Here is a 23127-nt window from a genome sequence, read left to right as displayed (position 1 = left end):
GATATTCAAAAACTATATAAAAATTATTATAAATTATAATTTTATTTTAAATTTAATTAAGAAATAATCTTATAAGGAAATGGAGGAATTATTAAATTAGCCTTATTACTTATACTTTAAAAGATATAATTTGAATATTAGTTTATAAAATTATTTAATAACAAAATAATATTTTAGAATAGGTTAAACTTTTGGATAAATATATTAAAACAACTATTGTTAGTAATGAAAATAAGTATAACTACATGGATCAACATGGGTTATGGTGCAGTGGATGAGGCTGCTCCACCCTTAACTAGAGGTCAAGGGTTCGATCCTGAATAAAGAGAAAACTCTGTTGAAAGCGTTGTCACTTTAATGAACCCCGCAACACGTGCCCCGGATGGGAAACCAAAAAAATAAAAACTAAGTGGAGCAAATGATATTTTATTTATATTTATATGTTTACAAGGGAGCAAAAGTGGAAAGCGTGCCAAACGCCACCTAATTAGATAATAGTCATATTTCTTCCTTCACTTCACCACTTCTGTTCTGTTCTGTTGTGTCTGTACACTCATCAGAGAGGGAAAAAACATTACTTACGTTTTCCTTCAAATCCCTATACACTACTACTTACATCATTCCTCTATTTTTTTCTACTTATGTTATTACTCTTACAATATTCTGGAAATTCTGGGTGTACAGCAAAATCACCAATTAGAAAAACTTGAATTCAAGAATGAAAATTGAATTCTTGATTTTCAATTAGGGTTCTTGTAAATTCTTCAAAATGGCTATGAGAGGAGTTGATTTTAAATGGTAACTTTAACAAATGTTTTATCTCTTTTTTTTTAAAAAAAAAAAATTCCAATATAACATTCCAATTTTAACTCTTTTGAGTTTTTTTTTTTCCTTTTTTAGGTATGATGGGTTCTTCCTATCAATGCTAGCTACCAGTATGTATCCTTTAAATGGTTTAATTTTTCATATTGGGATTTGGGTTTAATTTATTATTTTTTGCTACAAATTATTGTGTTGAAGTGTTGTATGGTGTAGTTGGGTTGTTTCTTTTAACTGTTTGTGTATCAGAATCATTGTGGCTATCAACTGGAAGCGTTACCATCTTTGTATATATCCATTGCATATCTGGATCGTGGTGGGTATCAAGTTTTTTTTTTTTTGCTTTGTTTTCGGGTTCTTTGTCTTTGTTTATCTTGATTTATGCTTTTCTCGATACAGGTTGACTATACAGCAGTGTTTGTGTTTAGGCTGTTGATGTTTGTAGATAATGGACTTGCTGCTGGAATGGGATTGTAAGGCCTCTTTCTTGTTCCTCTTTTTTAACATTTTAATTTGTAAGAGAAGCAAATGTCGATAAGTGTTCGTTCTAGATTAATTGTGCTAGCTTTATTACATAGCATGATGGTGATATAGTACTATTTGAAGAACTAAGTAAATGCCAGGAGCAATGCATGGATTGGATTAGTTAGCAACATTAGTGATATCATTCTTTTGGTGGTTATTTGGATTTTATGGTCATTTCGTCGCCTCATATGGATTGTGTGCTCTTAGATGACTAGACTGAAGTTTAGTTGTTATTGCAATTTAGGGATTTTGGTTGGCAGCAGAGGTATGGTCGTTTTTGTGGAAGAATAGCTGTTCTTTCAGTTCTTGCCTTGCTTCTCTACCCCTTTCTTTGGGCTTGGACCATCATCGGGACTTTATGGTTCACTAGTGCAAGAGACTGCGTAAGTTTTTTTAGTCATTTGCTGCTTCCATTATTTTGGTTTAAAAGCATAGAATTGATATAATGCCGAAACTCTTTCAGCTTCCAGAAGACGGCCAAAAGTGGGGCTTCCTAATTTGGTTGCTGTTCAGCTACTGTGGACTAGTGTGCATAGCTTGCATATCGACAGGGAAGGTTATTTTCTAAACCTTTCCAATAATTGAACTACTTACCACTTAGTTCAACTCGGACAGCTTTGTTTCCCACTTACCCTGTGTCCACCTCTTGAAAGAAAAAAGAGAGTAAAAGTAATGAATCCGTAAAAGAGGAACTTAAAAGAAGGATACCTATCTGTAACGGACAGAAAATAGAATGTCGGTCTCCTGATTCTTTTCGTGGCAGGTGTGATGGTTTCTTATCTATTTTGGAGGGTGGGAGAACATCCCCAATACCGATGTTGTTTTGGCGTTACATTGTCTGTAACGGCTTTATATAATCCAATAAATGACAAATTGACAATTATGCAATTTTATTGACTTCAGTGTTACAACTTTCCTTAAGTTTTTCAATTTCTTATTGCAGTGGTTAGCTAGAAGGCAAGCCCATTTATTACGCGCTCAACAAGGAATTCCTATTTCAGAATTTGGGGTAAGCGTTACAACCCAAAATATACTTGATTTAATGTATTTTGACATATGTATGTATATATTTCCTTTGATCGTTGACTTTGTTTCCTTTATTGTATAATAACTTTAAATTGATGGTATCTTTGCTATCTCTCCATGCTAAAGTAGTCATGCTTTCAAACTGCTAGTCAGAAAGTTGCTATTTCTTTTGATTAAGTAAAGTGTAACTTTACTAATAATCGGACATTTCCGTATTCAAGAAGTATATCAAAAGGTAGAGATCCTACAAAAAGATACAATTCTCTGTGCAGTGTGGAGGATACTCAATCCATTTATTTAAGTAGGAATGTCATAGATGCATCAGGAGAACATTAAAAGAAGAGGCTACTCCACAAATGTACAAATAATGCTCTTTTTCGTCAGAAGCTCTCTTATTTCTCATCCTACATACAACTCACATTAGTGCTAATGGATAGTGGCGTCGCAGGATTTTTTGTAAGCAGTGTCGACATTTAGAAAAATAAGCAAATGAATAATTGATACAATAACATTATATTAATAAAAAACTATTTAAAGCATATTCGTAAATTAAAACATAAATCAAGTAAACTACTATAACTCCTTGATGAGTTTTCATATTTGAAACGTATTCATAATAGCCTCTTGTGGGATTTTACTGGGTATGTTGTTGTTGTTTTGTTCATTATAGCCTCATTGGATATAGTATTAGATACTTCTTTTTCTATAAAAGGCACCAACAACTACTTAAAAGCTTATCATCCATTCAATTCCGTAAATCGTCTTAACTTCATCACCGGGAAAGCTCTCTTAACAAGCCAAAACACGAGGATAAGTTCCATACTTATTTGTCTCTACGAGTATATTCAGTTTCTTTTTATCTCTCTTTTTCGGTGGTATTTTGAGGTTTTGTTGATCTTGTTAATCATGATGGACAAGATTTTTCTTGATTAATATGTCATGTACAAGTTCAACTAATAGTCTGGTTTAAGGTTTAAATGACCACTTCATTAAGTATCCAGGGCTCTCCAATAATTTCTAAAGTGAATTTATAAGGAATACTCTAGCTCTTCTTGTTCCTTTTTTGAAAAATAGAACAATAATGCACAACTTGATCTGTAACAATTTTTGCACCAAAAGGGTGGCATAGTTGTCTATGAAGTGCGTTGAGAACAATGAGGTCTCGGGTGTAATCCCAGTGACGGGCAAAACACTAGGTGATTTTTTCTAATATGCCCAAGTCTTAGTGGACAGAGTTACTTTGTACTTGTGTTGGTGGAAGATACCAGGCAACCCGTGGAGTTAGTCGAGGTGCGCGCAGGCCAACCTAAACACAAAGGTTAAAAGAAAAATCAATTTGGAAGTATAGTTAAAGTGTGTTAAATGCAATATTTTTCTGTGTTATAGTGCCACATATATTGCTATTGGCGTCAAGCAATGAACCAATCAACTTTGCTTCAATTCCAAGGTGGTTGGAGTTGCTGCATGTATCCTCTCTGTCAAACAATCTAATTTTGTTTTGTCGTCTTTTAGGAAGTAAGAGTTGTGTAACAGTTTCTCTCTGGGTGATCTCTGTCGATAATTTGGTTCGACTAATCTGCTGCTCCTTGTTTTCTGAATGCTATATAATACTTTATCTATTCTTTGCTATGTCCTCCTTACTTCTATACTTTTCTTTTTCATACTGCGTTGATGTTGCGTTACTTGAACTGAGACTATTCCGGAAGCAACCTCTCTACCTCCACGAGGTAGGGGTAAGATCTGCGGGTAGAGTACACTCTACCCTTGCCAGACCCCACCTATTTGACTACACTGGGTATGTTGTTGTTACTTATCTGCTCTGTGTCATCAGAAGTGGATGTCAAACAACTATAATGGAATAATCATGATGGTTAATGTGTTGTCCTTTATTGGGCCACTAGTGTGAAAACACTCTATGACTTCTAGTTTTTAAGAAGTTTTTAGAGTCCTGTGCTTCATGTTATGATGTAATTTGGTTTTGATGGTATAAGCTATTTTGGTTTACTCCACAAGGTTACAATTTTTCTTATTACAGGTGTTAGTTGACATGATCAGAGTGCCAGATTGGGCATTTGAAGCTGCTGGGCAGGAGATGAGAGGGATGGGCCAAGATGCTACATCATACCATCCAGGACTTTATTTGAGCCATGCTCAGGTAATGACTGAAAACTTATTGTCAACAGCTCAAGGCACACCTCAATATGAATCCCTTGCTACACCTGGTGAATTAAAAGAGTCTTAACTGGTGAATTTTCTTTTTGGCACATAGAGAGAAGCAGTGGAGGCACTCATTCAAGAACTTCCAATGTTCAGGATGAAGGCTGTTCCAACTGACTGCAGTGAGTGCCCTATCTGTTTGGAAGAGTTTGTTGTGGGAAATGAGGTATCTGCTCTTTTGTTAACTTTACTTCTCATTATTATTGAAGAAAATTTAGGATTCCCCTTTTGTGCTTAAATACTGAGAAAGAGAAAGAAATGAGAAAGACTTATTCTGGTGTTGTTTTAAGGTTATAGCTGCTATTTATAGACTTCAGGTTTCTGCTGCTTAGCGAAGCGGATAATTTTATATCTCGGAATCCTTTCAAGATACTTAACTTATTGAAAGATAGCTCGAGAGATCAAATTCATGCTAATTCTAGTTAAGCGTGATTGGGTCTAGTTAAGCGGGATTAGGACATTGTTCCTGATTTGTTCTCTCTATTTTCCCTCTTTTTCTTGTGTTGTCGGAGGAGGTTGGTTAGCTAGAAGCCAACACCACAACTGTCACACTGGTTATGTCCGTGCTGTCCTTATTCAGACCCTGCTGCCATTCTTCTTATTAGAAAACGTTTTTTGCAGGTCCGTGGTCTGCCTTGTGCTCACAACTTCCATGTTGCATGTATTGATGAATGGCTTCGCCTAAACGTGAAATGCCCTAGATGCCGTTGTTCTGTTTTTCCAAATCTTGATCTCAGTGCTTTATCAAATATCCGAGCTGATCCAGAGAGGCCATCAACCAACGTTGTGACAGCAGCCCGGTATGTAAGATCCCAACCTTCTAGCCAGAGCTATCTGCTAAGATTGCAAGGTTTTCTCCGTCCTGTGCGTACAGAGGATGCTGGTCCAAGCACTGAGGTAACTGCAGCTGCTCAACCGACAGTTGAGAACGGAGCCCTAACATCAGCACCTGACAGTCATGGAAATGTAGAGCGTGTAGAAGTACTTGTGGAACATTCTCCAAGACAGCTGTAACTATTTGTTCTAGGCAGGTTCTTTCCTGGTCCAAAAGTTCTTAACTTTGCAGGCACTGATAATTTTTGTCGATCTCTAGCCAATGTCCAGTGTTGTAGTGGCTTCTAACTGTAATTAGATTGCTAAAACTAGTGTGTGCCGAATGGAAGACAACAATATCTGTTTTTGGCCTGATTGTTTCGATGTAAATCTGGCATTGTATCTCTTCAACCCTTCTATTAGATGCATAGGTGTTAATGTTTTGGAGTCCTTAAATCTCCTAAAGAAGCTTGCATAGAATAGAATTTGCCTCGGACTCCACTTGTGGAACTACAGTTTTTTGTCTGGGCAATGCAATGGGATCAACACCGAAGCTCAGTACCACAAGTGATCTTTGCATGACACAGGTTGATTACCGTGTTCGGAACCAGTAACTAAACAGAATCTATGTATAAAAAGTGTCTGTAAACTGTAATGAACAGATAGAAAAAATTTCGGTCTGCAGAGAAAAGAAGAACAAAACAAAAACCTGTGTGAAGAAACTGAAGAAAACCTATGAATCTATAGACATCATATACGTTAACATGGTCCACTAACTATTTGAATAGTCAAATAACTTCATATTAAGAGTAAATAAATAAGTTCTTCACAAGCATTATTACAATGTAAAAAAGGAGTCATACATGGCACATCTCCAAGACATTATATTATAAGTAGTATATATAATAGTTGAGTGGAAATGACAGAGGTAATAATGTTTGTGAAGGCAGATCAAGGGCACATCTTTTAATTTGGTCGTCGGCCTGTGTTCAAAGTTAATAAAGGCACTCTACTAATTTGTTTTTGATTTAGTGCATTCTCTTTTTGTACCTTCCCACTACTCAGAATAGGGAAGCTTTTGGAGTTTCTTTTTGTTATTGAATTTTGAAAGCAAAACGAACAAAGTTGGTATTTCTTAAGTGATAATTAAACTTTACTATCGAAAAAGAGTCATTTGAGGAATATGGTAAGCCACAAAAATATTCTAGAATTTGTTGAATTTTGTCTTCATCGGCTGACATAAGCTAAAAATCTTACGGGAGGCACTGGGCTATATTGATAAATATAGAATAAGAGTGTGTCCAGATATTTTTTCATTTTCGATTGATTAAAATATTTAAAAAATATTCTCTTTAAGAAAATAAATTTGTTACAATTGAGTAAAGAGACTTTCCTAATGAAAATAGGAAAATAAATTTCACAGGTTGCATTTCGCATTATTGTGTCTTTTCTACCTTCCAACAAACTTTGTCTTTACCCCTACTCCCCCACCCACCACTTTCATCTCCCTTAGTATTATATACAAATATCTTTTTTGCGTACTTAGTCATGTCAACTAAGACAAGTTACTGAGCACCTTACTACTCATAAAAATTAAAACAGCACACGTATTACTTATTCTATTAAAAAAACGCTCTTTTAATCAATTGAATTGAAGAAAGGGACTTGTTTCGTAAAAACATGATGTGTATTTGATATATTTGACTTAAAGCAAGTACAGGATATGAACACAACTTTTACTTTTTTTCTTTTTGGACCCTCAAAAAAGATTAGAGGTTTGGACATTATATAAATAGTACTACTATAAAGTAAAGCCTCTCACTTTATACTTAATGAGGCAAAATATACCTACTCATCACTATCCTCCATCTCTTTTGCTCTAGTAAACAAAGTGGGATCTTTGTTTCTTAACCAAGTAGTTTTCTTTATGTAATACAGCTTTACCACACGTGCTCCTTAGAAAAATATGATTAGCTGCTTAATTTGTTGTTCCAAGATACATATCACTGCTAGCAATCAAATAGAACTATATTGTCGTAATTTTCCAAATCATGATCAAATAATAAAACTAAAATTCCATGGTTATACTTCAACCAAGTATATATGACCAAATAGTCGATTAGATTAAACTATTCATTTTTAGTTAAATGATTGGATAGACAGACTATTTGGTTAGAGTTAATATGAGTTGCAATCAAACGGCATTGTGATTTAACCAAAGCATTCGCAACACTTGCTAAAAGCAAAATGAAATAGCTGATCATGAATTTTATGTCGTTTTAAGGACCTTACTACTAATTTCAGGTACTATCTGTCTTAGCTTGTCGAATATATGATCATGTGAAATTATATTAGATATGTTATTATTGTTATATGTAATTTACGACTGTATATTGATCACTTGTCAGATATATTCATACAGACCATGGCTAGTTTTACACGTTGATCATTGCTAGCCACCTCAGCAAATTTTTAACATATAACATCTGGTTGTATCCTATTTACCTTTACTAGTAAATACTCTTTTCGTTGAATTTTATGTGGCATTCTTTGACTCAATTTCATATTTAAAAAGAAAAGGACGTAAAAAAAAATTAAAAGCTAAAATGTCTTTAATTATAATAAAGTAATATTCATTTTGACACAAAAAAAAAAAAAAAAAAAAAAGGGTGGCACGTAAATAAGATGAAGGGAATACTATTTATAAATCAGCAGATTCATTATATTAAAAAAGTAATATAATAAAAAATTATTTGTTGTTTCATTTACAAGTGTTAGTCAATAGCAAACAAGAGAGTTGGAGTGGGCAGAACAATGGAAAGAAATAAACTTTTTCAAAAGTAACCGCGCTAAAAGCACTTCCATTATCTTCCCACCTTTTTTTCTCCTCTCAATAAACCCCCAAACTTTTCCCGGGGAAAGGAAACTCAAAAAAAGAAAAATGGAGAAATCAAATTCAACTTTCAACTCCAACTCCAACTCCAACTCCAATCACAACAATAACCACCGGAATTTACACAAACAGAACAACAGCAACATATCAGTAATCTCCGACACTGACTCCTTCCACTCCCCTCTCCGTTCCGACTCACCCTTACGCTCCGATGACCCTAACAAATCCCTTTCCTCAAGAGCCCTCGTTTCAGCAGAAAAGTACTACTCCCCTCTCCGATCGCCGCGTAAGCCTTCATGGGAGAATTTAAGCTTACCTCCGACGTCGGAAGTCGGAAACAGGGATCGGAATTCTTCGCCTCGGAATAAGGATCGTACGAAAGTGGGGCCGGTTTCTGGTGGTGGCGGTGACGTGGAAGGTGGAGGAGAGGTAGGAAGGGAGGGAGGAGAGGGGGCGGGGAGTACGAAGAGCGGATTGAAGGTGGCGTTAGGGTTTAGAGTTTGTGAGTTTGTTTTGTGCTTGATTTCGTTTTCGGTTATGGCTTCTGATAAAACTGAAGGTTGGAGTGGTGACTCTTTTGATCGATACAAGGAGTACAGGTTTTTCAATTTTCCATCAATTCTACTTTCTGTAGTTCTAATTATTTTACTGATTTCAATATTGATCACTCAATGAATCTTGTGGACTAGAATTTCATCCCAATGGCTATTTAGTAGCTGCAGCTATAGAAGGGGGGGAGCCTTGGGGTAACGGGTTCAGGAAGTGGAAACAAACCTTGCAGGGTAAGACTGTGTACAATAGAATCTTGTAGTCCGGTTCCGAATTTCGCGCATACTGGAAGCTTTAGTACGCAGGAGTACTTTTTTTTTAATAAGAAAAAAAGTAGTTATAACTTAACTTCAATTCATGGACTTCAGACTTCAGCTGCTTTTTTTTTGTACCAAAAGTGCAAGTTGATAGGGAGAGGGTCAGGGCCATTACAGGATGCATATGTCGTTTTTATCGTCGTTTTTATCGTTCTCCAATTTATTAGTGGATGAAGCAAGAGGCAATAGCATTGTATTACAATGCATTTCATTAGTTCTGAAACAGAAGAAAGTGTAGTGAGTTCAGGTTTACTTTTATCAAATTAAATCCTTGGCCGGCTGATTTATTACTACTTCCTCCGTTTAAAAAAGAATGATTTACTTTAACTTGACATAAAGTTTAAGAAAATAAAGATTACTTTTGAATCTTGTGGCCTTAAATTAAAGTTGTGTCAAATATACCAAAATGTCCTTTAATCTTGTGGTCCTAAACATGCCATGTGGAAAGTTGAAATTAAAGTATTGCAAAAAAAGGAAGGGTCATTCTTTTTGAAACGGATTAAAAAATAAAGTAGGTCATTCTTTTATAAACGGAGGGAGTATATTTTTTTGCATTTTTTCAAAAGAGAGCCACTGCGCTTGAATTTTGCTTCACCAATACGAATATCCAATATAAATTAGAGCGATTTCTATCATGCGAGTATCCATGGAACCACTGTACTCTGCATTAGTTATTTGGACATGTTTTGTGTAACAATTCGGATTCTTATAATCACTGAACACAAATTACAAATTAGGATGCAAACAACAAAGTAATAGCAACACAAACTAAGGAGAAAACGACAAAGTAAGAATGTAATAAGAAGGGGATGAGATACTAGAACTTAGAAGGGAGACGAGAAACAACATAAAGCAAAGGCTTCAACATAATTTTCATAGCCTATTTTGCTCTCACAAGTTGCTTTTTGTCAACCCGGATCCCAAACATAACCTCTTAATTTTGTATTGAGCTGTTTTGTCAATATTTGTTCAGGCCCATTCATTACATTTTGTCTTGTCCTGTAACATAATACTACATGATTTTTCCAATGATAAGAACTAGCTGAGAGCAACTTATTCATCATTAAATGCTAAACCTAGTGGGGCTGATGATTTTAACGGTAGACAATTTGCTTGTTTTTCTGTCTGCCGAAAGAAGTTATACTATAAAACTTGTGGATGATGCACGGGGTTTGCTGTTCTTTCTTTCACTCTTCAGTTGGCATTGCCTGTTTGTTGTTTAACGTCTTCCTAGAACTACTTCCCGTGGCTTTTGGTGATGGTTAGACCTTTCATATTATGTCACAGGTATTGCGTTGCTGTTAATGCCATTGGATTTGCCTATTCTGGATTTCAAACGTTTGATCTAATTTACAATTTGGCAAGTCGGAAACACTTTCTCTCTCACTACACGCGATATCATTTTGATTTCTTTATGGATCAGGCAAGTAAAGTTTTTTGAAATTGTCGACTTGGTTAACACATATTTCTAGTTTTATATTGGTTTTAATACTTGGGTCGGATGTTACTTTTTTTATACTGGCTGTTACTATGCTGCCACACTTGAAGGTTAAACTGGTTGTTTAGAGAAGTATGACATTCCTTGATCCTTTCAAATATTCCAGGTTTTAGGAACATCTTAGTACATATAGATTGTCCGCCAAAGTTCTTGTCTGTGGTTTGTGCTGAAGAAAAACTTCTGATATTAGGAACTAGCAGATAACATTCAGCTCTTACTTCTGACAAAATTTTCAGTGCCTCATTTAGGCTTAAAGCTACCTCATTCAACACTTAAGACCAAGACCTTGTGCACTCTCCTGTTCCAACTAGGAGAAACCTTGTAAGGATATGTTGGGTTGCAGCATGTTTTAGCATGTTTTGTTTTTTGAGAGACGAATGAGTATTGTTTTTGAACAATTTTAGATTTACTGGAAAAACTGGCTAGGTAACATGTATGAAGGAAAATGGAGATACATATGCTAACCCTCCTACAAAAGTAAAATATGCACTTAGCCTTAAGAATTGTTTACTGTTTACTCAGTTCATAATGGTAGTTCTGAAAACTGTTTAACCATGTTCACAACTCTGCTTCGGTCTGTTCCTGTGGTTTTTATGTATGATTTGCTCTTAATTTTTTTGCTTTTGCATGTATGTACGCAGATATTGGCTTATCTGATTATGTCAGCATCTTCTTCAGCTGCAACGAGGGCATATGACTGGATATCAAATTGGGGAAAAGATGAGTTCACGGAGATGGCATCTGCATCTATTGGAGTGTCCTTCCTGGCTTTTGTAGCCTTTGCCTTTAGCGCTCTCATTTCTGGTTACAACTTCTTCAACCGAAATACCTCATGACCCAGCAATTAGTTTGTATCCACTTATTCGTACAGTATATTTGAGATTCCCTGCTCAAACTCATATTTCTAGCTTGAGAATCTGTACAAAAATAGCAAATAGATTCAACTACATAACTTCTCGTCCCTACTACAGATAAATAAGATGTGCAAATGTAGTTCGCCGTGCTCTCTTGGAGTATGTATAAAATGCGAGAGAACCCAAGAAATGAACCGGATCGCAATATCGATTAGCTAGAAGGTCATATTCTCAATGTTCTTCTGGGTTTACTAAAATTAGATCCATAGTTAACGTCAGTAATAGAAAATGAGAAGCGGATCACATCTTTGTATTCAGTGTTCAAAGTTGTGAAAGGAACAAACAGATAGATATTTGCTTGTTGAGTTGTTGTGTCTCGATTAGGTAATGTTCCTAGAATATACAGTTTTAAGACACCCCACTACGTAGATACTGTTATTTCCACAATATATTCGGGTATGCAGAATCTATATATTGTAATAACAACTTCAACTCGAGTCCAAGTTTGAACAAGAACACAATGAAGTATCAAATACCCTCAACACAAGATTAAAATGACCTTTTCAAGAGGTATATTTATTTTTTTCACAAAATAAAGATGAAACGGAAATGATTAAGGCCAAGTCGTCCGAATTCACGGATTTTTCTTAAGGAATAATTCCCCTCACTATACCCGAGGTTATGGAATCTTCCTCCCAGGATAAAATAGCTTTCAATCCGACTATAGCGGTACCTTAAATAGGCGGATTCTTTGAACACACTCACGGTTTGAATGATCACACTTAAGAGTATTTTTTAGACAAGAAGAATGTTTTGTAATCTGAAAATTTTTATATTTTCTATCACATAAACCTGTGGATGAAACCAGATTTATATAGCCACTAGATGCCCTTTGAAAAGGTGGCATTGGTTCATATTAGAGGTGTGTGACTCTTTCTGAAAATGCATGTCTATTCACTTAAACCAATGCAGTAATTTTCTGAAACAGTACACTATTTCGTGAACAGTGCATCACTTCGTTGAAGAGTTGCATCTGTTCGAACCAATGTATCAGTTCAGGAAACATTATTTCAAAAATCTATTCAATCTGGATTATTTTCGTCAAATAAAATTTGTCCAAAAAGAAAGATCTCATTGAGAGATTCAAATTCAAAGCCGAGCAAGCAACAACAACAATGGCGCGAGGCATCTCTATTTGCTTGCCTCACTTACCATGTGAAGTAAGTATTTCACAATATAAACACCAAAAAGTTCTCTTCTTCCACCAATGTGGGAGAAAGAGTAAACTTGTCAAAATTGAGTACACTTTTCATTTTTGGTGTTAACTCAATTTTTTCTTCTCCACTTGATTTCTTCATTTTTCATTCAACACACTTTCATTATTATGAACCAACAGATACAAACCTTTCTTCTTGGTTGTAGTTTGACCTATTATCACATATGAAATAATGAAGAATAATTTAGCAATTTTTTTTTCATCGAATCCAAGATTAGTTCAATGAATTAGTACAATCTATAGATTGATGTTCGCATTCTCAGGTTCCAATTGAATAATGTTTCCTTTTTTATCATTTCCAAAGGATACGATTTATAAAATATACACGTGAATCCGAAATATGCGACATTTTCACAATATTATTCTGATCAATTGATGTGACTTAGCTGGAAAGTATTCCCTCCTTTGCCATTGGTTCCGGTAAACGAGTGAAAAATAATTTGTATATTTCATCCTTCTTGTTTCAATGTAAGGAAATCTCTTTATTCATCCATCGAAATTAATGATATCAAGCTAAGAATATTTTTATTTTTGAGTGAATGAATGAATTCGTAATACGTTGTGTCATTCAATTCATAGGTTGATTTTTACCACATAATTTTAAATACGATCTTACTATAGTATTGATATAAAAATTAATATTGAACTGATTCAATTATAAAATCATAATAATTATTAATCGGGATTATTGATTGCATTTTATACATTGCTAGTGTAATGATTTTTATATACCAAATTAATCTTACAAATTAAGGTCTGCATGAAAAATTAAGAAATAAAATTGATCATTGAAAACAATCTTAAGTAACTAAAAATTCTCTTCGTGTTTCACAAAATCGACACTAGTCTATATGGAGCTTCTATTTATCTAACGACCGGTGATTCAAATCTTTTAATTACTAGTCGTACTTTCTATTTCACAAAAATATACTTCCGTCCCATTTTACTTGTTCTAAATTTTTTAATTTAATTTCTTATTTTACTTGTGATTTTTTATTAATAACAAAATATTTTTTTTATATTCTTAATATTAATTATTTTTTCTCTAAATTAAAATATAAACATTATAAGGTATTATGATAAAGTAGTTAATTATTAATTATTTTTTTAATTAATATGTAATTGAGATGAATAAAATGAGATGGTAATTGGGATGAATAAAATGAGACTAAGGGACTATTATTTTTAAAACTCTATTTTTATACGAAGTAATATGAATTTCGCCCCTTCCAAATAATTACCGGACGCCGTCTATTTAGTCTGAGTTGGTTGAAATTCCCTCCCTTGTGCCATCTCAATTCCTCAAAAAATGGCACTGTATCGCCGGCTTTCTCAAACTCGCCACGTGTACCGTCGGCGCTGTATCGCTGCTCTTTACCCCTCCGGCGACCTAACAAACCCTAGCCACACCGTTCCTTATTCTCCCTCAATAAACCTCTTTCAATTTTCTTCTTCTGGAAAATCCCTCACATTTTACACTTCACATCCTTCAAAAATTGAACTTTCTGGGTTCCGGCAACTTCTTCACTTTTCAACTTTAGCTAATTCAGAAGAAAATAAGAAGAACGAGCAACAAACGCCTTCGGCCTCGCCGTCGCCATCATGGATTGATACTTATTTGCCCCGAATAGTTAGGCCCTATGCACATCTGGCCCGACTTGATAAACCTATTGGAACTTGGTTACTCGCTTGGCCTTGCATGTGGTAACTACCTAATTTCCCTTCTATTTCATGTACTACTGATTTTTTTTCAATCATTGTGTTTGTTATCATTATTACTATATATGTAGGTCGATTGCTTTGGCTGCTCCGCCTGGGAGCTTACCTGATGTGAAGATGATGACGTTATTTGGTTGTGGGGCTTTGCTTTTGCGAGGTGCTGGATGTACAATTAACGATCTTCTTGATCGAGATATTGATACTAAGGTGATTCGGCTTTCCCTTTCAGTTCTAGTACTGTGTCTGTACCAATTTATATGACGCACTTTCCTTTTTAGTCGGTCCCAAAAAGAATGAAACGTTTCCTTTTAAGTCGTCCGGTCAAACTACATCACATGAATTGGAACAGAGGGAGTAGGATTTTCTAAATTTCCTTAAGTCGAGTTACATACTTATATATCCCCAAAGATGAAGTGATTTCTTTATCTTCTTCCATTTTCGTGTTGGCTAGTTTTGTGTGGTAAACCCCAAGTGATTGCTTTAAGTATTTGTTAGTTCCATTAAAAAGGAAAATCACCAACTCATTATGACTCGTCTCTCAACACATAGTCAGAAAAGTTTGCTCTTTACTCAACCGTCTTGGATAAAAGAATAAGAAAAAGTAATAGAGAGTGATTGTGCTGTATGGATATCTAGAATGTTTGTACAGGCAAGTGGTTTTCTATAGATATTTGATTAATTAGTTAAAAGCTGGACTCAGAGTCAGAATGAGGATTTTGGTTACTGAATGAAGTTGATGCCTCATGCTAATTCCTTCTGCACTGTCTCATTCATGGACGAGAGAGAGACAGAACTAATTGGAGAGCAAAGTGGTGTGCTTCCCTGTGTATTATGGTGTTCCATTGGAAGAGGAGCCGCTTTTATTAGTTTCATTGTTTCTTTTAGGATCTTTACTGCACAATTGGGGAGCAATGTGATTTTATTTTTGATGCCCTTGAAAATTGAAACTTAAAGTTAATACCTTATGTCTGTTTTGTTTTCTAGCTGTTGTTATCATCAATAATCTTTTCTAAATTTATACTAGTTAAATAGTTCTAGACTGCTGACACTGATATCTTATATTGGTTTAATTTAATTCCTGACTATTCTCATCCCCAATGTAGTCCTTTCCTCCCGACTTTCCGAAAGCTGGTTTACATTTTAGATTTTGCATAACAAGTTTGTCTTTTATTCTAATTTTGGTGAATTTGAGAGCTTTCGTGCAGTGCAGGTAGAAAGAACAAGGTCGAGGCCAGTCGCTAGTGGTGTCTTGACACCCTTTCAGGGGCTCACTTTTCTTGGGTTCCAATTGCTACTAGGCCTTGGGATTCTTTTGCAGTTAAACAATTATAGGTTTGTTTTCTTTCCTTCTAGACATAATTTGTTTTTTCTCAGATTTTCCCCTTACAGAGAAAGCTTTTGCTTAATCTATTGATTGATCAGTTCATTCTATTTGATTAGCTGATCTAGGGAATGGCTATCTGTTCTAACTGAAGAAATTTATATGATTTCCTTTCATCTTCTGGTTTATGGAGAGGTTAGCATAGTTTCCTTAATAAGCATGAAGTCAGAAAATTGTATTTGATATTATGATACTGTATGGATCTGGTGAATGTCATCTCGCTGGACAGATGTTTCTTAATCACATTAGTCATTTTGCTAGGCAAGTCAAAAAAAGCTTATTGAAATTTAAAGAGTACTAGTCGTATATATTTGTTGTCTCTGATAATGTTAATGCGGTAACCCATTTCCCCTTTAGAACAAGGATCAGTTTATCTATTGAAAATATCTCCAATGAACACATAGATTGTGGACATTTCTCTTCTTTTTCCACTTTGTCATTTATGGCACTTTCCCAAATTCCCCTTCCCAACCTGAATAATTCTGCTCCTTGTTAAATTCTCTTACTTCAAACTTGGACTTTTACTTAAATCCATAATGAGAGCGATATCACAGTTTTGTTCTGGTAAAATCTAGGTATCAGACGTGTAGTAATTTTCACAAGTTGCAGACATATGGGGCTAAAACAGCGTTTTGTTGGAATCCTCATTTGGATTACATATGGGACTAGAGCAGTGTTTTGTTGGAGTTCCCATTTGGATTACATATGGGGCTAAAGACTGCACATTTATTGGAATCCCTATTTGAATTACATATGATTTGTCACTTTGTCTCGTACTATGCTTAAATTTTCATGAATGGTTTATTTTAAATCTACCAATATCTAGATATTCGGGAGTGTCTATGATCCTTTTCTTGCATTTTAATGAAGGAAAAGTTTCTTTTCATGTGTCAGTTTTACATTATTAGTGATTCCTCTCTTTCCCTGCAGTCGCATTTTGGGAGCTTCGTCCCTGTTGCTGGTCTTCTCATACCCCCTCATGAAGAGATTTACATTTTGGGTAATGTATCCGAATCTTCATGCTGCATCTCTCAAATCAGTGATTGTACTCTCTCTCGCTCTCCTTGCCCTCAACTCCAAAGGATACAACCTTTCTCAGCTACATCTCTTGCCAACTGTTTGGTTGGGATGGGTGATATGTATATCTGTTGGTGCAGCCTCAAGCCTTTCTTGGTCTAACTTTCAACTGGGGAGCTTTGTTAGGTTGGGCTGCTATCAAAGGAAGTATTGATCCTTCGGTTGTGCTTCCGCTATATGCCTCTGGTGTGTTTTGGACTCTTGTATATGACACAATTTATGCACATCAGGTACATCTTAATCATTCGAAATAGCTGCCATCTCTTATACTATATTGAGTTTGAGACTTACTAGCAGAACAAATACTAACATAAATATGACATATTGGGCTAACAATATATTAAAGAAGTTCTACTCTAGTAGTATTATAGGAACCTGCACCTTCAAGACATGCTTTCTGGTGATATGCACAGCATTTCACCGAACTTGAATATATTACTTGACGTGTATATTATATTAATAATAGTGCAAGGAAGTTTAAAGCAATGGTTCAAAATACATTTTTCTTAGAGAAATATCTCTACGAAGTTTGAATTATGAATAGTTAAATGAATTTGAATTCTTGAAAATTGTCGATTTGTATAGAATAATGTTACTGTTGGAAATTGGGTGTCTTGTACAAAATCACTTTCTTGTGAAAGTTCTCTAATTTTGGGTAGATTGCTTGTGTATGTGAATGTGTCCCAAATCAATAAAGAATCAATAAAATTATTACTTCTATCAAAAATAAATAAATGTTACTAATGTAGATTGCTTGTATATGTTGCAAATGGAGAAAGTGTATGATATATTGGAGCAGAGGGATTGGTTGTTTCCTTGTTTGTATTTTCTTTAAGTACCTTAAAATGGTGTTATTTAGGAAAAATCCTAGTGGTTTCAGGCTATGCTTTATATTTGTTGGAAAATCCCAAGCATTATTAGGTAATAGTAACATCAACACCTGATGTTGCCATAAAATATAGACTTCACAAAAATGTTCAAATAAGAAAAAGACCCATGTTGATTAGGCCTTTAGACTCAGGTTCTCAGTATCATAATTAGCCATGTACCGCGATGATTGCAGCCGTTATAGCATGTCAACATGTCTCTGAATGTTTACTTATATATCTGATGTACCAGTCTGGATTTCTGTTCCCTATTAAACTAGTATGAAATAGTTGTAATTTCTGTGAAAGCAGATCTTGTCAATATGTTAGTAACTGTTCATCCAGGATAAAGAAGATGATCTCAAAGTGGGTGTCAAATCTACAGCCTTGAGATTTGGAGATTCCACAAAAGAATGGATCAGTGGGTTTGGATTAGCATGCATCAGCAGTCTTGCTCTTTCCGGAGTTAATGCTGATATTGGTATCTGTTTTCCTTGTCTAATTTATTTTATCTACAATGGACTTGGGGCAATCATTTCTCTTGTTACTTATTTACCATAGTTCCTTTTGGTTTAATTTTGTTTATCTCTTCTTTGTCTGGAGCAGGATGGCCATACTACGCCTTTTTGACAGCTGCTTCTGGCCAATTGGCTTGGCAAATTTGGACTGTTGACCTATCATCTCGTGCAGATTGCAACAGAAAGTATGTATCAATAAGTAATTAGAGACATGATGACGTTCATTTATTGAATGAATTTACACTTAACTGGCTTACTGCTACTTGTCCTCTACCATGAACGTGAAACACCTGGCATACTGACTATTAGTCATTTAGTCATCAGTGGCAGAGTGAGTTTTAGCAAGTATCTCAAGCAATTCACACTTAGCATGACACTGTTATAGCACCCAAACCAGTTCAAATGCACCTATGAGTTGATTCATATGACTGATAATGTTTAGTCTTTTAAACCCTTACTATTTGATTCTATTGTGCTTTGTATGTAGATTTGTTTCCAACAAATGGTTTGGTGTGTTTATCTTTGGTGGGGTTCTATTTGGAAGACTATTGTGACAATAATATCCGGTAGGGTGCTTGTTTCTTCTCTAACCTTTTTTTTCGTTGTTGGATCTCAATGCGATTGATTGCTTAGTGTTTGTAGTTCTTTCCCAAAGAAGTACTTACGAGTTAAAATGCTAAGTCATTTGGTTACAATTCTACTGCAGAGGAAGAACAAGTCTTGCCAATTCAACTGGCGGGAGATGGTAAGTTATATTCCTTTTTTTTTTTTTTTGGTTATATATTGGGGCATTTTGCCTTTTGTTTTGGTATTATTTTGTAATAATAGACTAAATGAACATGATCACATCTGATTTGTATTACTAGTAGCACAAAGAGGAGGAAATAAAAGAAGGTTGCATGAAGATAGTTTGGTCATGTTAGACATGTACTATGCAGACCTCTATTAGTATTACATACAAAGGATGAAATAAAAGAAGGTTGCATGAGGTTGGTTTGATCATGTATGCATAGACAACAAGCGCCTTTGGTTTGTAATTGTGACACTATAATGATTGGAACTGTTAAAAGTGGATGAGGTAAACCTAAACTAATATGGGGGGAAATTGTCCCAAACTACAATCTCATGTAATCTATAACAAAGAACGTGACACAACTAAAGGTAAAAGATACATTTAAGTGATATCAACTAATTGGGACTAAGACTTTGCCATGTTGCTACACTTATTAGGTCCATGTTTAGGTGTCTTTTTAGTTGGTTCAAATGATTTGTTGATGAGTAGAATATGCATACGACCTCAGTGTCGGAGAGCCCTTAATTTTGTCTTGAGAGACAAATTTTTGAGATTGGAACAAATGAGTTCAGTGAATACTTTAGAGGGTTCAAATCCCAAGGGAGACAAAAAGCTAGGTGATTTCTCCCAATCTCCCCAAGCTTTGGTGGGGATAGTTTACCCCATACATGTATTGGGCAAGAGGTAGTTGGTTCCCAGTGGAATAGTGAATATCCATGTAGTTTGCTCAGACATCCTAAAAATAAAGAGAGTAGGAAAGAACAAAACAGAATGTATATTGAAGATCCATGTATCTCACCCTACTAGTTTGGGATTCAGCTGTGTTGATATGATATCATAACTTACACGGTGTGGACCTTATATCCTTTGCTCTTTGTTCCAATCTGTGAAACAACATGCATTGTAATTTTGCTCTTTTTTCTTTTTGGGATGCATAGATGCAGTAATCTTTAGGTAATGCATGTCAAACTAGCTGGATTCATAGTAGTCTTTGTTATGGATGGATATCATGTCTCTGTCTACAATGAAATGTACTTAAGCCCCGACCCTCATGCCCCTAAAAAAACAATATTCTTATTTGCATTCATAATGCTGTATCGTTTTGCTAGGAATTCTGGGGACACGAGGTTTTTCTTCCCTCCCCCCGATTAAATGAAGTTTCTTGGTTGTAAAGATTGTCTTCTTGTACATAAATCTGGAGGGATGTGAAACCATGAGTTACAAAAGATGAGAGCATCTTAGTAAATTGCATTTCCTCCTGACTGATGCCATCATGTACTTGTGTTGTTTTAACACCTCTATACTTCTTATGATCGCTGTGAAGACCTGTACCCCCCAACCCCCCACCCCAAAAAAACCAAGTGCACAACTCTAATTCAAGTATTCTTTAACTAGTGTACCAAGGGAGCTCAATCTTGGTGCTTGCAACAATTTTCAAGCTGGGTGCTCAAAACAATTTGTTCCTTACATGTATGAGAAACAAATGCAGAATTTGTGTCCGGTCCTTTTTTCAGATATTTCAAAATCATTAGTTTGGAGATATGGGAAAAAGTTTTCCCTAGGGAATGGCAGATATACAACTCTCCTTTTTTCTTTTCACATTAATAGTCTTACTGGGTATTTGCCCGTGCCATCAACAATAGGTGTATGTTAAAGGTAGTAGATTATAGTTTTCTATGGAAGAATTAACCAGACAGTTCTCTCAAGCAATCTCTGTATGCAGTGAGATATCAACTTACATTTGTTGTCCATTGTTGTTGTAGGTTCCCGTTACCATTGCTAGGGTTCTTTTTCGGCAGAAATGTTCGTCAGATGTTGTCGCCCTTTTCCAGTCCAATTTCTTACTTATCATCAATTAAAGTATCGTCTTAGAAAGTATATCAAACTAACACTTCATACGTAGAAATATTCAAAAGAAAGTACAAGTACTTTTATTCACTAATCAATTACACAAAAAGGACATTTCAATTAAGATTTGGTAGTCAGTTTTTGAAGTCTTAATAACATTAGTCAATCCTCTATTAGATGCAAAATGACATTGAATGGGATGTGATTTGTAGTTTCGGTGCTAATATTTATTTATATATTTGTTAGTAACAATGTAACATATAATAAGGGTCTTCCATCTGTGTGATTGGCAAAAGTTTGGTAAGCTAGTGGAGTTAGCTTTTAACACGTAACTGGAACTCATATTTTTACCTAGATCTGATGATTAAAACTCAAAAGTATTGAGGTAAAATTAAAGGGGAATGGTACTTCATTCTTGTAAGCAAGGAGGACTAACCAAGTCTTAAGGATTCATTCAATTATTAGATTCATTCATTGTATTCTATCGTCTTGTACTTGTTGACATCTACATTGTACAGACTCCTAATTTTTCAAATGTTTAAAACCGCGAAACAACATTTTGTTACATTCTACATGCATCTTTTAATGTACTACGATCAATATTTTTTTAAAAAATTTCTTTATTTCTTAAATTTCGGTCAAATAAACAAGTAGACAAATAATTCGTGGGAGTGTTGAAATAATTCATTGCACCTACGTGGCCAATGCAATTAAACACACAAACTTTGCAGGCTACCAGTGATATCCTCCTACTTGTTTGAAATGAAACAAACTTTTAACAGTGTTAGTGTCACTCATATTAAATGTCGATTTCATTCTTCTAAAAAGAGGCAAATCTATAATTTGAAGATTATAAGTTTTTATCGCTAACTTTAAATTGATATACTAGTAAATAAATTTATATTAATATGTAACAACTCGTAGATTTCAAAAATCATATCACAACTGTATGAAGCGCTTGGACAAGTTTCTTAAATCATTTTTTTTTCTCGATATGGCTAACATATGTCGTGCTGTTAATTTGTCTAAAAGGTATTGTGCAATATAAAATCCCGGTAATAAATATTAAAAGGATGCAGTACTTAATCTAATTTAATTCAAAGATTTTTGAAATGATGTTTAATTAAGAAAAACCATTAAAGGAATACAACATAATTAAGGAACCGATATTTGTAAGAACATAAATATAACAAACACACGTGTGATGTCCATCGTCAGCCATGTTCATCATTCACATTTATTTGAGCTACATAAGTGACAACAACATTAATTATTCTACTACCTAACAACTAATTAGTAGGTATTTATATAATTAATCATCTTTTTTAGCTTACTAATTAATTTGCCAAATGTTATTGGTATTATACCAAGTTGTTAAGCCTAAACCTATGTTAAGTCATTATCGCCTGCATAATTCCTTTTGGATGTCTTAGCGAGACTTCAATGAACCAATTATTTCAACTTAATTACTTTCTAAGAATATCTCCCCTTAATTATGACATGTCCTTATTCATAGAACTTGGTTAAGCAAGAGTAGCTTCGTGGTTTAGAATATAATACACGTTAGAGGCTAATTATGGACAACTTTGAATATTTAGTGGATTTGCTGTTTGCATTTGCACAGCAAAGATGTGAAATTTGAGTTTTATGAAACATAAATTAGGGATGAATTAATAGTAGAACACTTAAAACTACAGAAAGAAAAAAAAATTAAAACTGAGCAAGAAGAAAAAACAGTATTTAACCAACTTCCAGTTAAGCAAAACTTGTTTGGACAGCGTTACTTTTTTGGGAATTTGTAAGTATTGCTGAGTGGCTCAAGTGTTATTGAATGAAGGTAGCCTTGGTACAACGGTAAAATTATCTCTGTATGACTTAGATGTTAAGAATTTGAGTCGTGAAAGCAGTCATTAATACGCGCATTAAGATATATACACTCTCTTCATTACATCTGTTTAGGTATAAATATAATCCTTTCCTAAACTTTGCATAAATGTGAGATGGTTCGTGTATTTTTAATTGAGTGGCTCTCATGATTTTGCTTCACCTATTCGAAGAGTAGTTAGGTTGATTTTAATTAACTGCGGAAAAGTTATGATTTTTCCCTTCATATTCTATAATATAGTAAGCTATTAATT

The 23127-nt window shown here is 34.8% G+C and overlaps 3 protein-coding genes across 7 annotated transcripts; all 3 read left to right on the top strand.

Annotated features, from left to right (window-relative positions):
- Positions 1-435: 435 nt before the first annotated feature.
- On the top strand, positions 436-5811 carry LOC107862396 (E3 ubiquitin-protein ligase SIS3). The gene is made up of 10 exons (XM_016707970.2): positions 436-798; positions 901-939; positions 1069-1135; positions 1219-1292; positions 1589-1727; positions 1808-1900; positions 2288-2353; positions 4406-4525; positions 4640-4753; positions 5209-5811. Exons 1-10 carry the CDS (start codon positions 770-772, stop codon positions 5599-5601), a joined length of 1134 nt encoding a protein of 377 aa, XP_016563456.1. The 5' UTR covers positions 436-769; the 3' UTR covers positions 5602-5811.
- A 2369-nt stretch (positions 5812-8180) lies between these two features.
- Positions 8181-11876, top strand: LOC107862395 (CASP-like protein 4A3). The gene is made up of 3 exons (XM_016707969.2): positions 8181-8892; positions 10447-10582; positions 11299-11876. Exons 1-3 carry the CDS (start codon positions 8342-8344, stop codon positions 11491-11493), a joined length of 882 nt encoding a protein of 293 aa, XP_016563455.2. The 5' UTR covers positions 8181-8341; the 3' UTR covers positions 11494-11876.
- Positions 11877-13981: 2105 nt separating this feature from the next.
- Positions 13982-21250, top strand: LOC107862393 (4-hydroxybenzoate polyprenyltransferase, mitochondrial). 5 transcript variants are annotated; one of them, XM_016707965.2, is made up of 10 exons: positions 13983-14491; positions 14578-14713; positions 15717-15838; positions 16818-16887; positions 17045-17194; positions 18176-18311; positions 18437-18533; positions 18836-18914; positions 19055-19093; positions 20905-21250. In XM_016707965.2, exons 1-8 carry the CDS (start codon positions 14097-14099, stop codon positions 18900-18902), a joined length of 1173 nt encoding a protein of 390 aa, XP_016563451.1. In that variant the 5' UTR covers positions 13983-14096; the 3' UTR covers positions 18903-18914; positions 19055-19093; positions 20905-21250. The 5 variants fall into 5 exon arrangements, with proteins under 5 accessions (XP_047265739.1, XP_016563451.1, XP_016563452.1 ...); XM_016707966.2 differs by having other exon boundaries at positions 20537-21250; XM_016707967.2 differs by having other exon boundaries at positions 20251-21250.
- The last annotated feature ends 1877 nt before the right edge of the window (positions 21251-23127 follow it).

Source organism: Capsicum annuum, chromosome 3 (assembly GCF_002878395.1).
Source record: "Capsicum annuum cultivar UCD-10X-F1 chromosome 3, UCD10Xv1.1, whole genome shotgun sequence".
In the NCBI taxonomy this organism is placed as follows: Eukaryota; Viridiplantae; Streptophyta; class Magnoliopsida; order Solanales; family Solanaceae; genus Capsicum; species Capsicum annuum.
The sequence above is the reverse complement of the archived record's forward strand: the minus strand, read 5'-3'. Positions and strand labels throughout refer to the sequence as shown.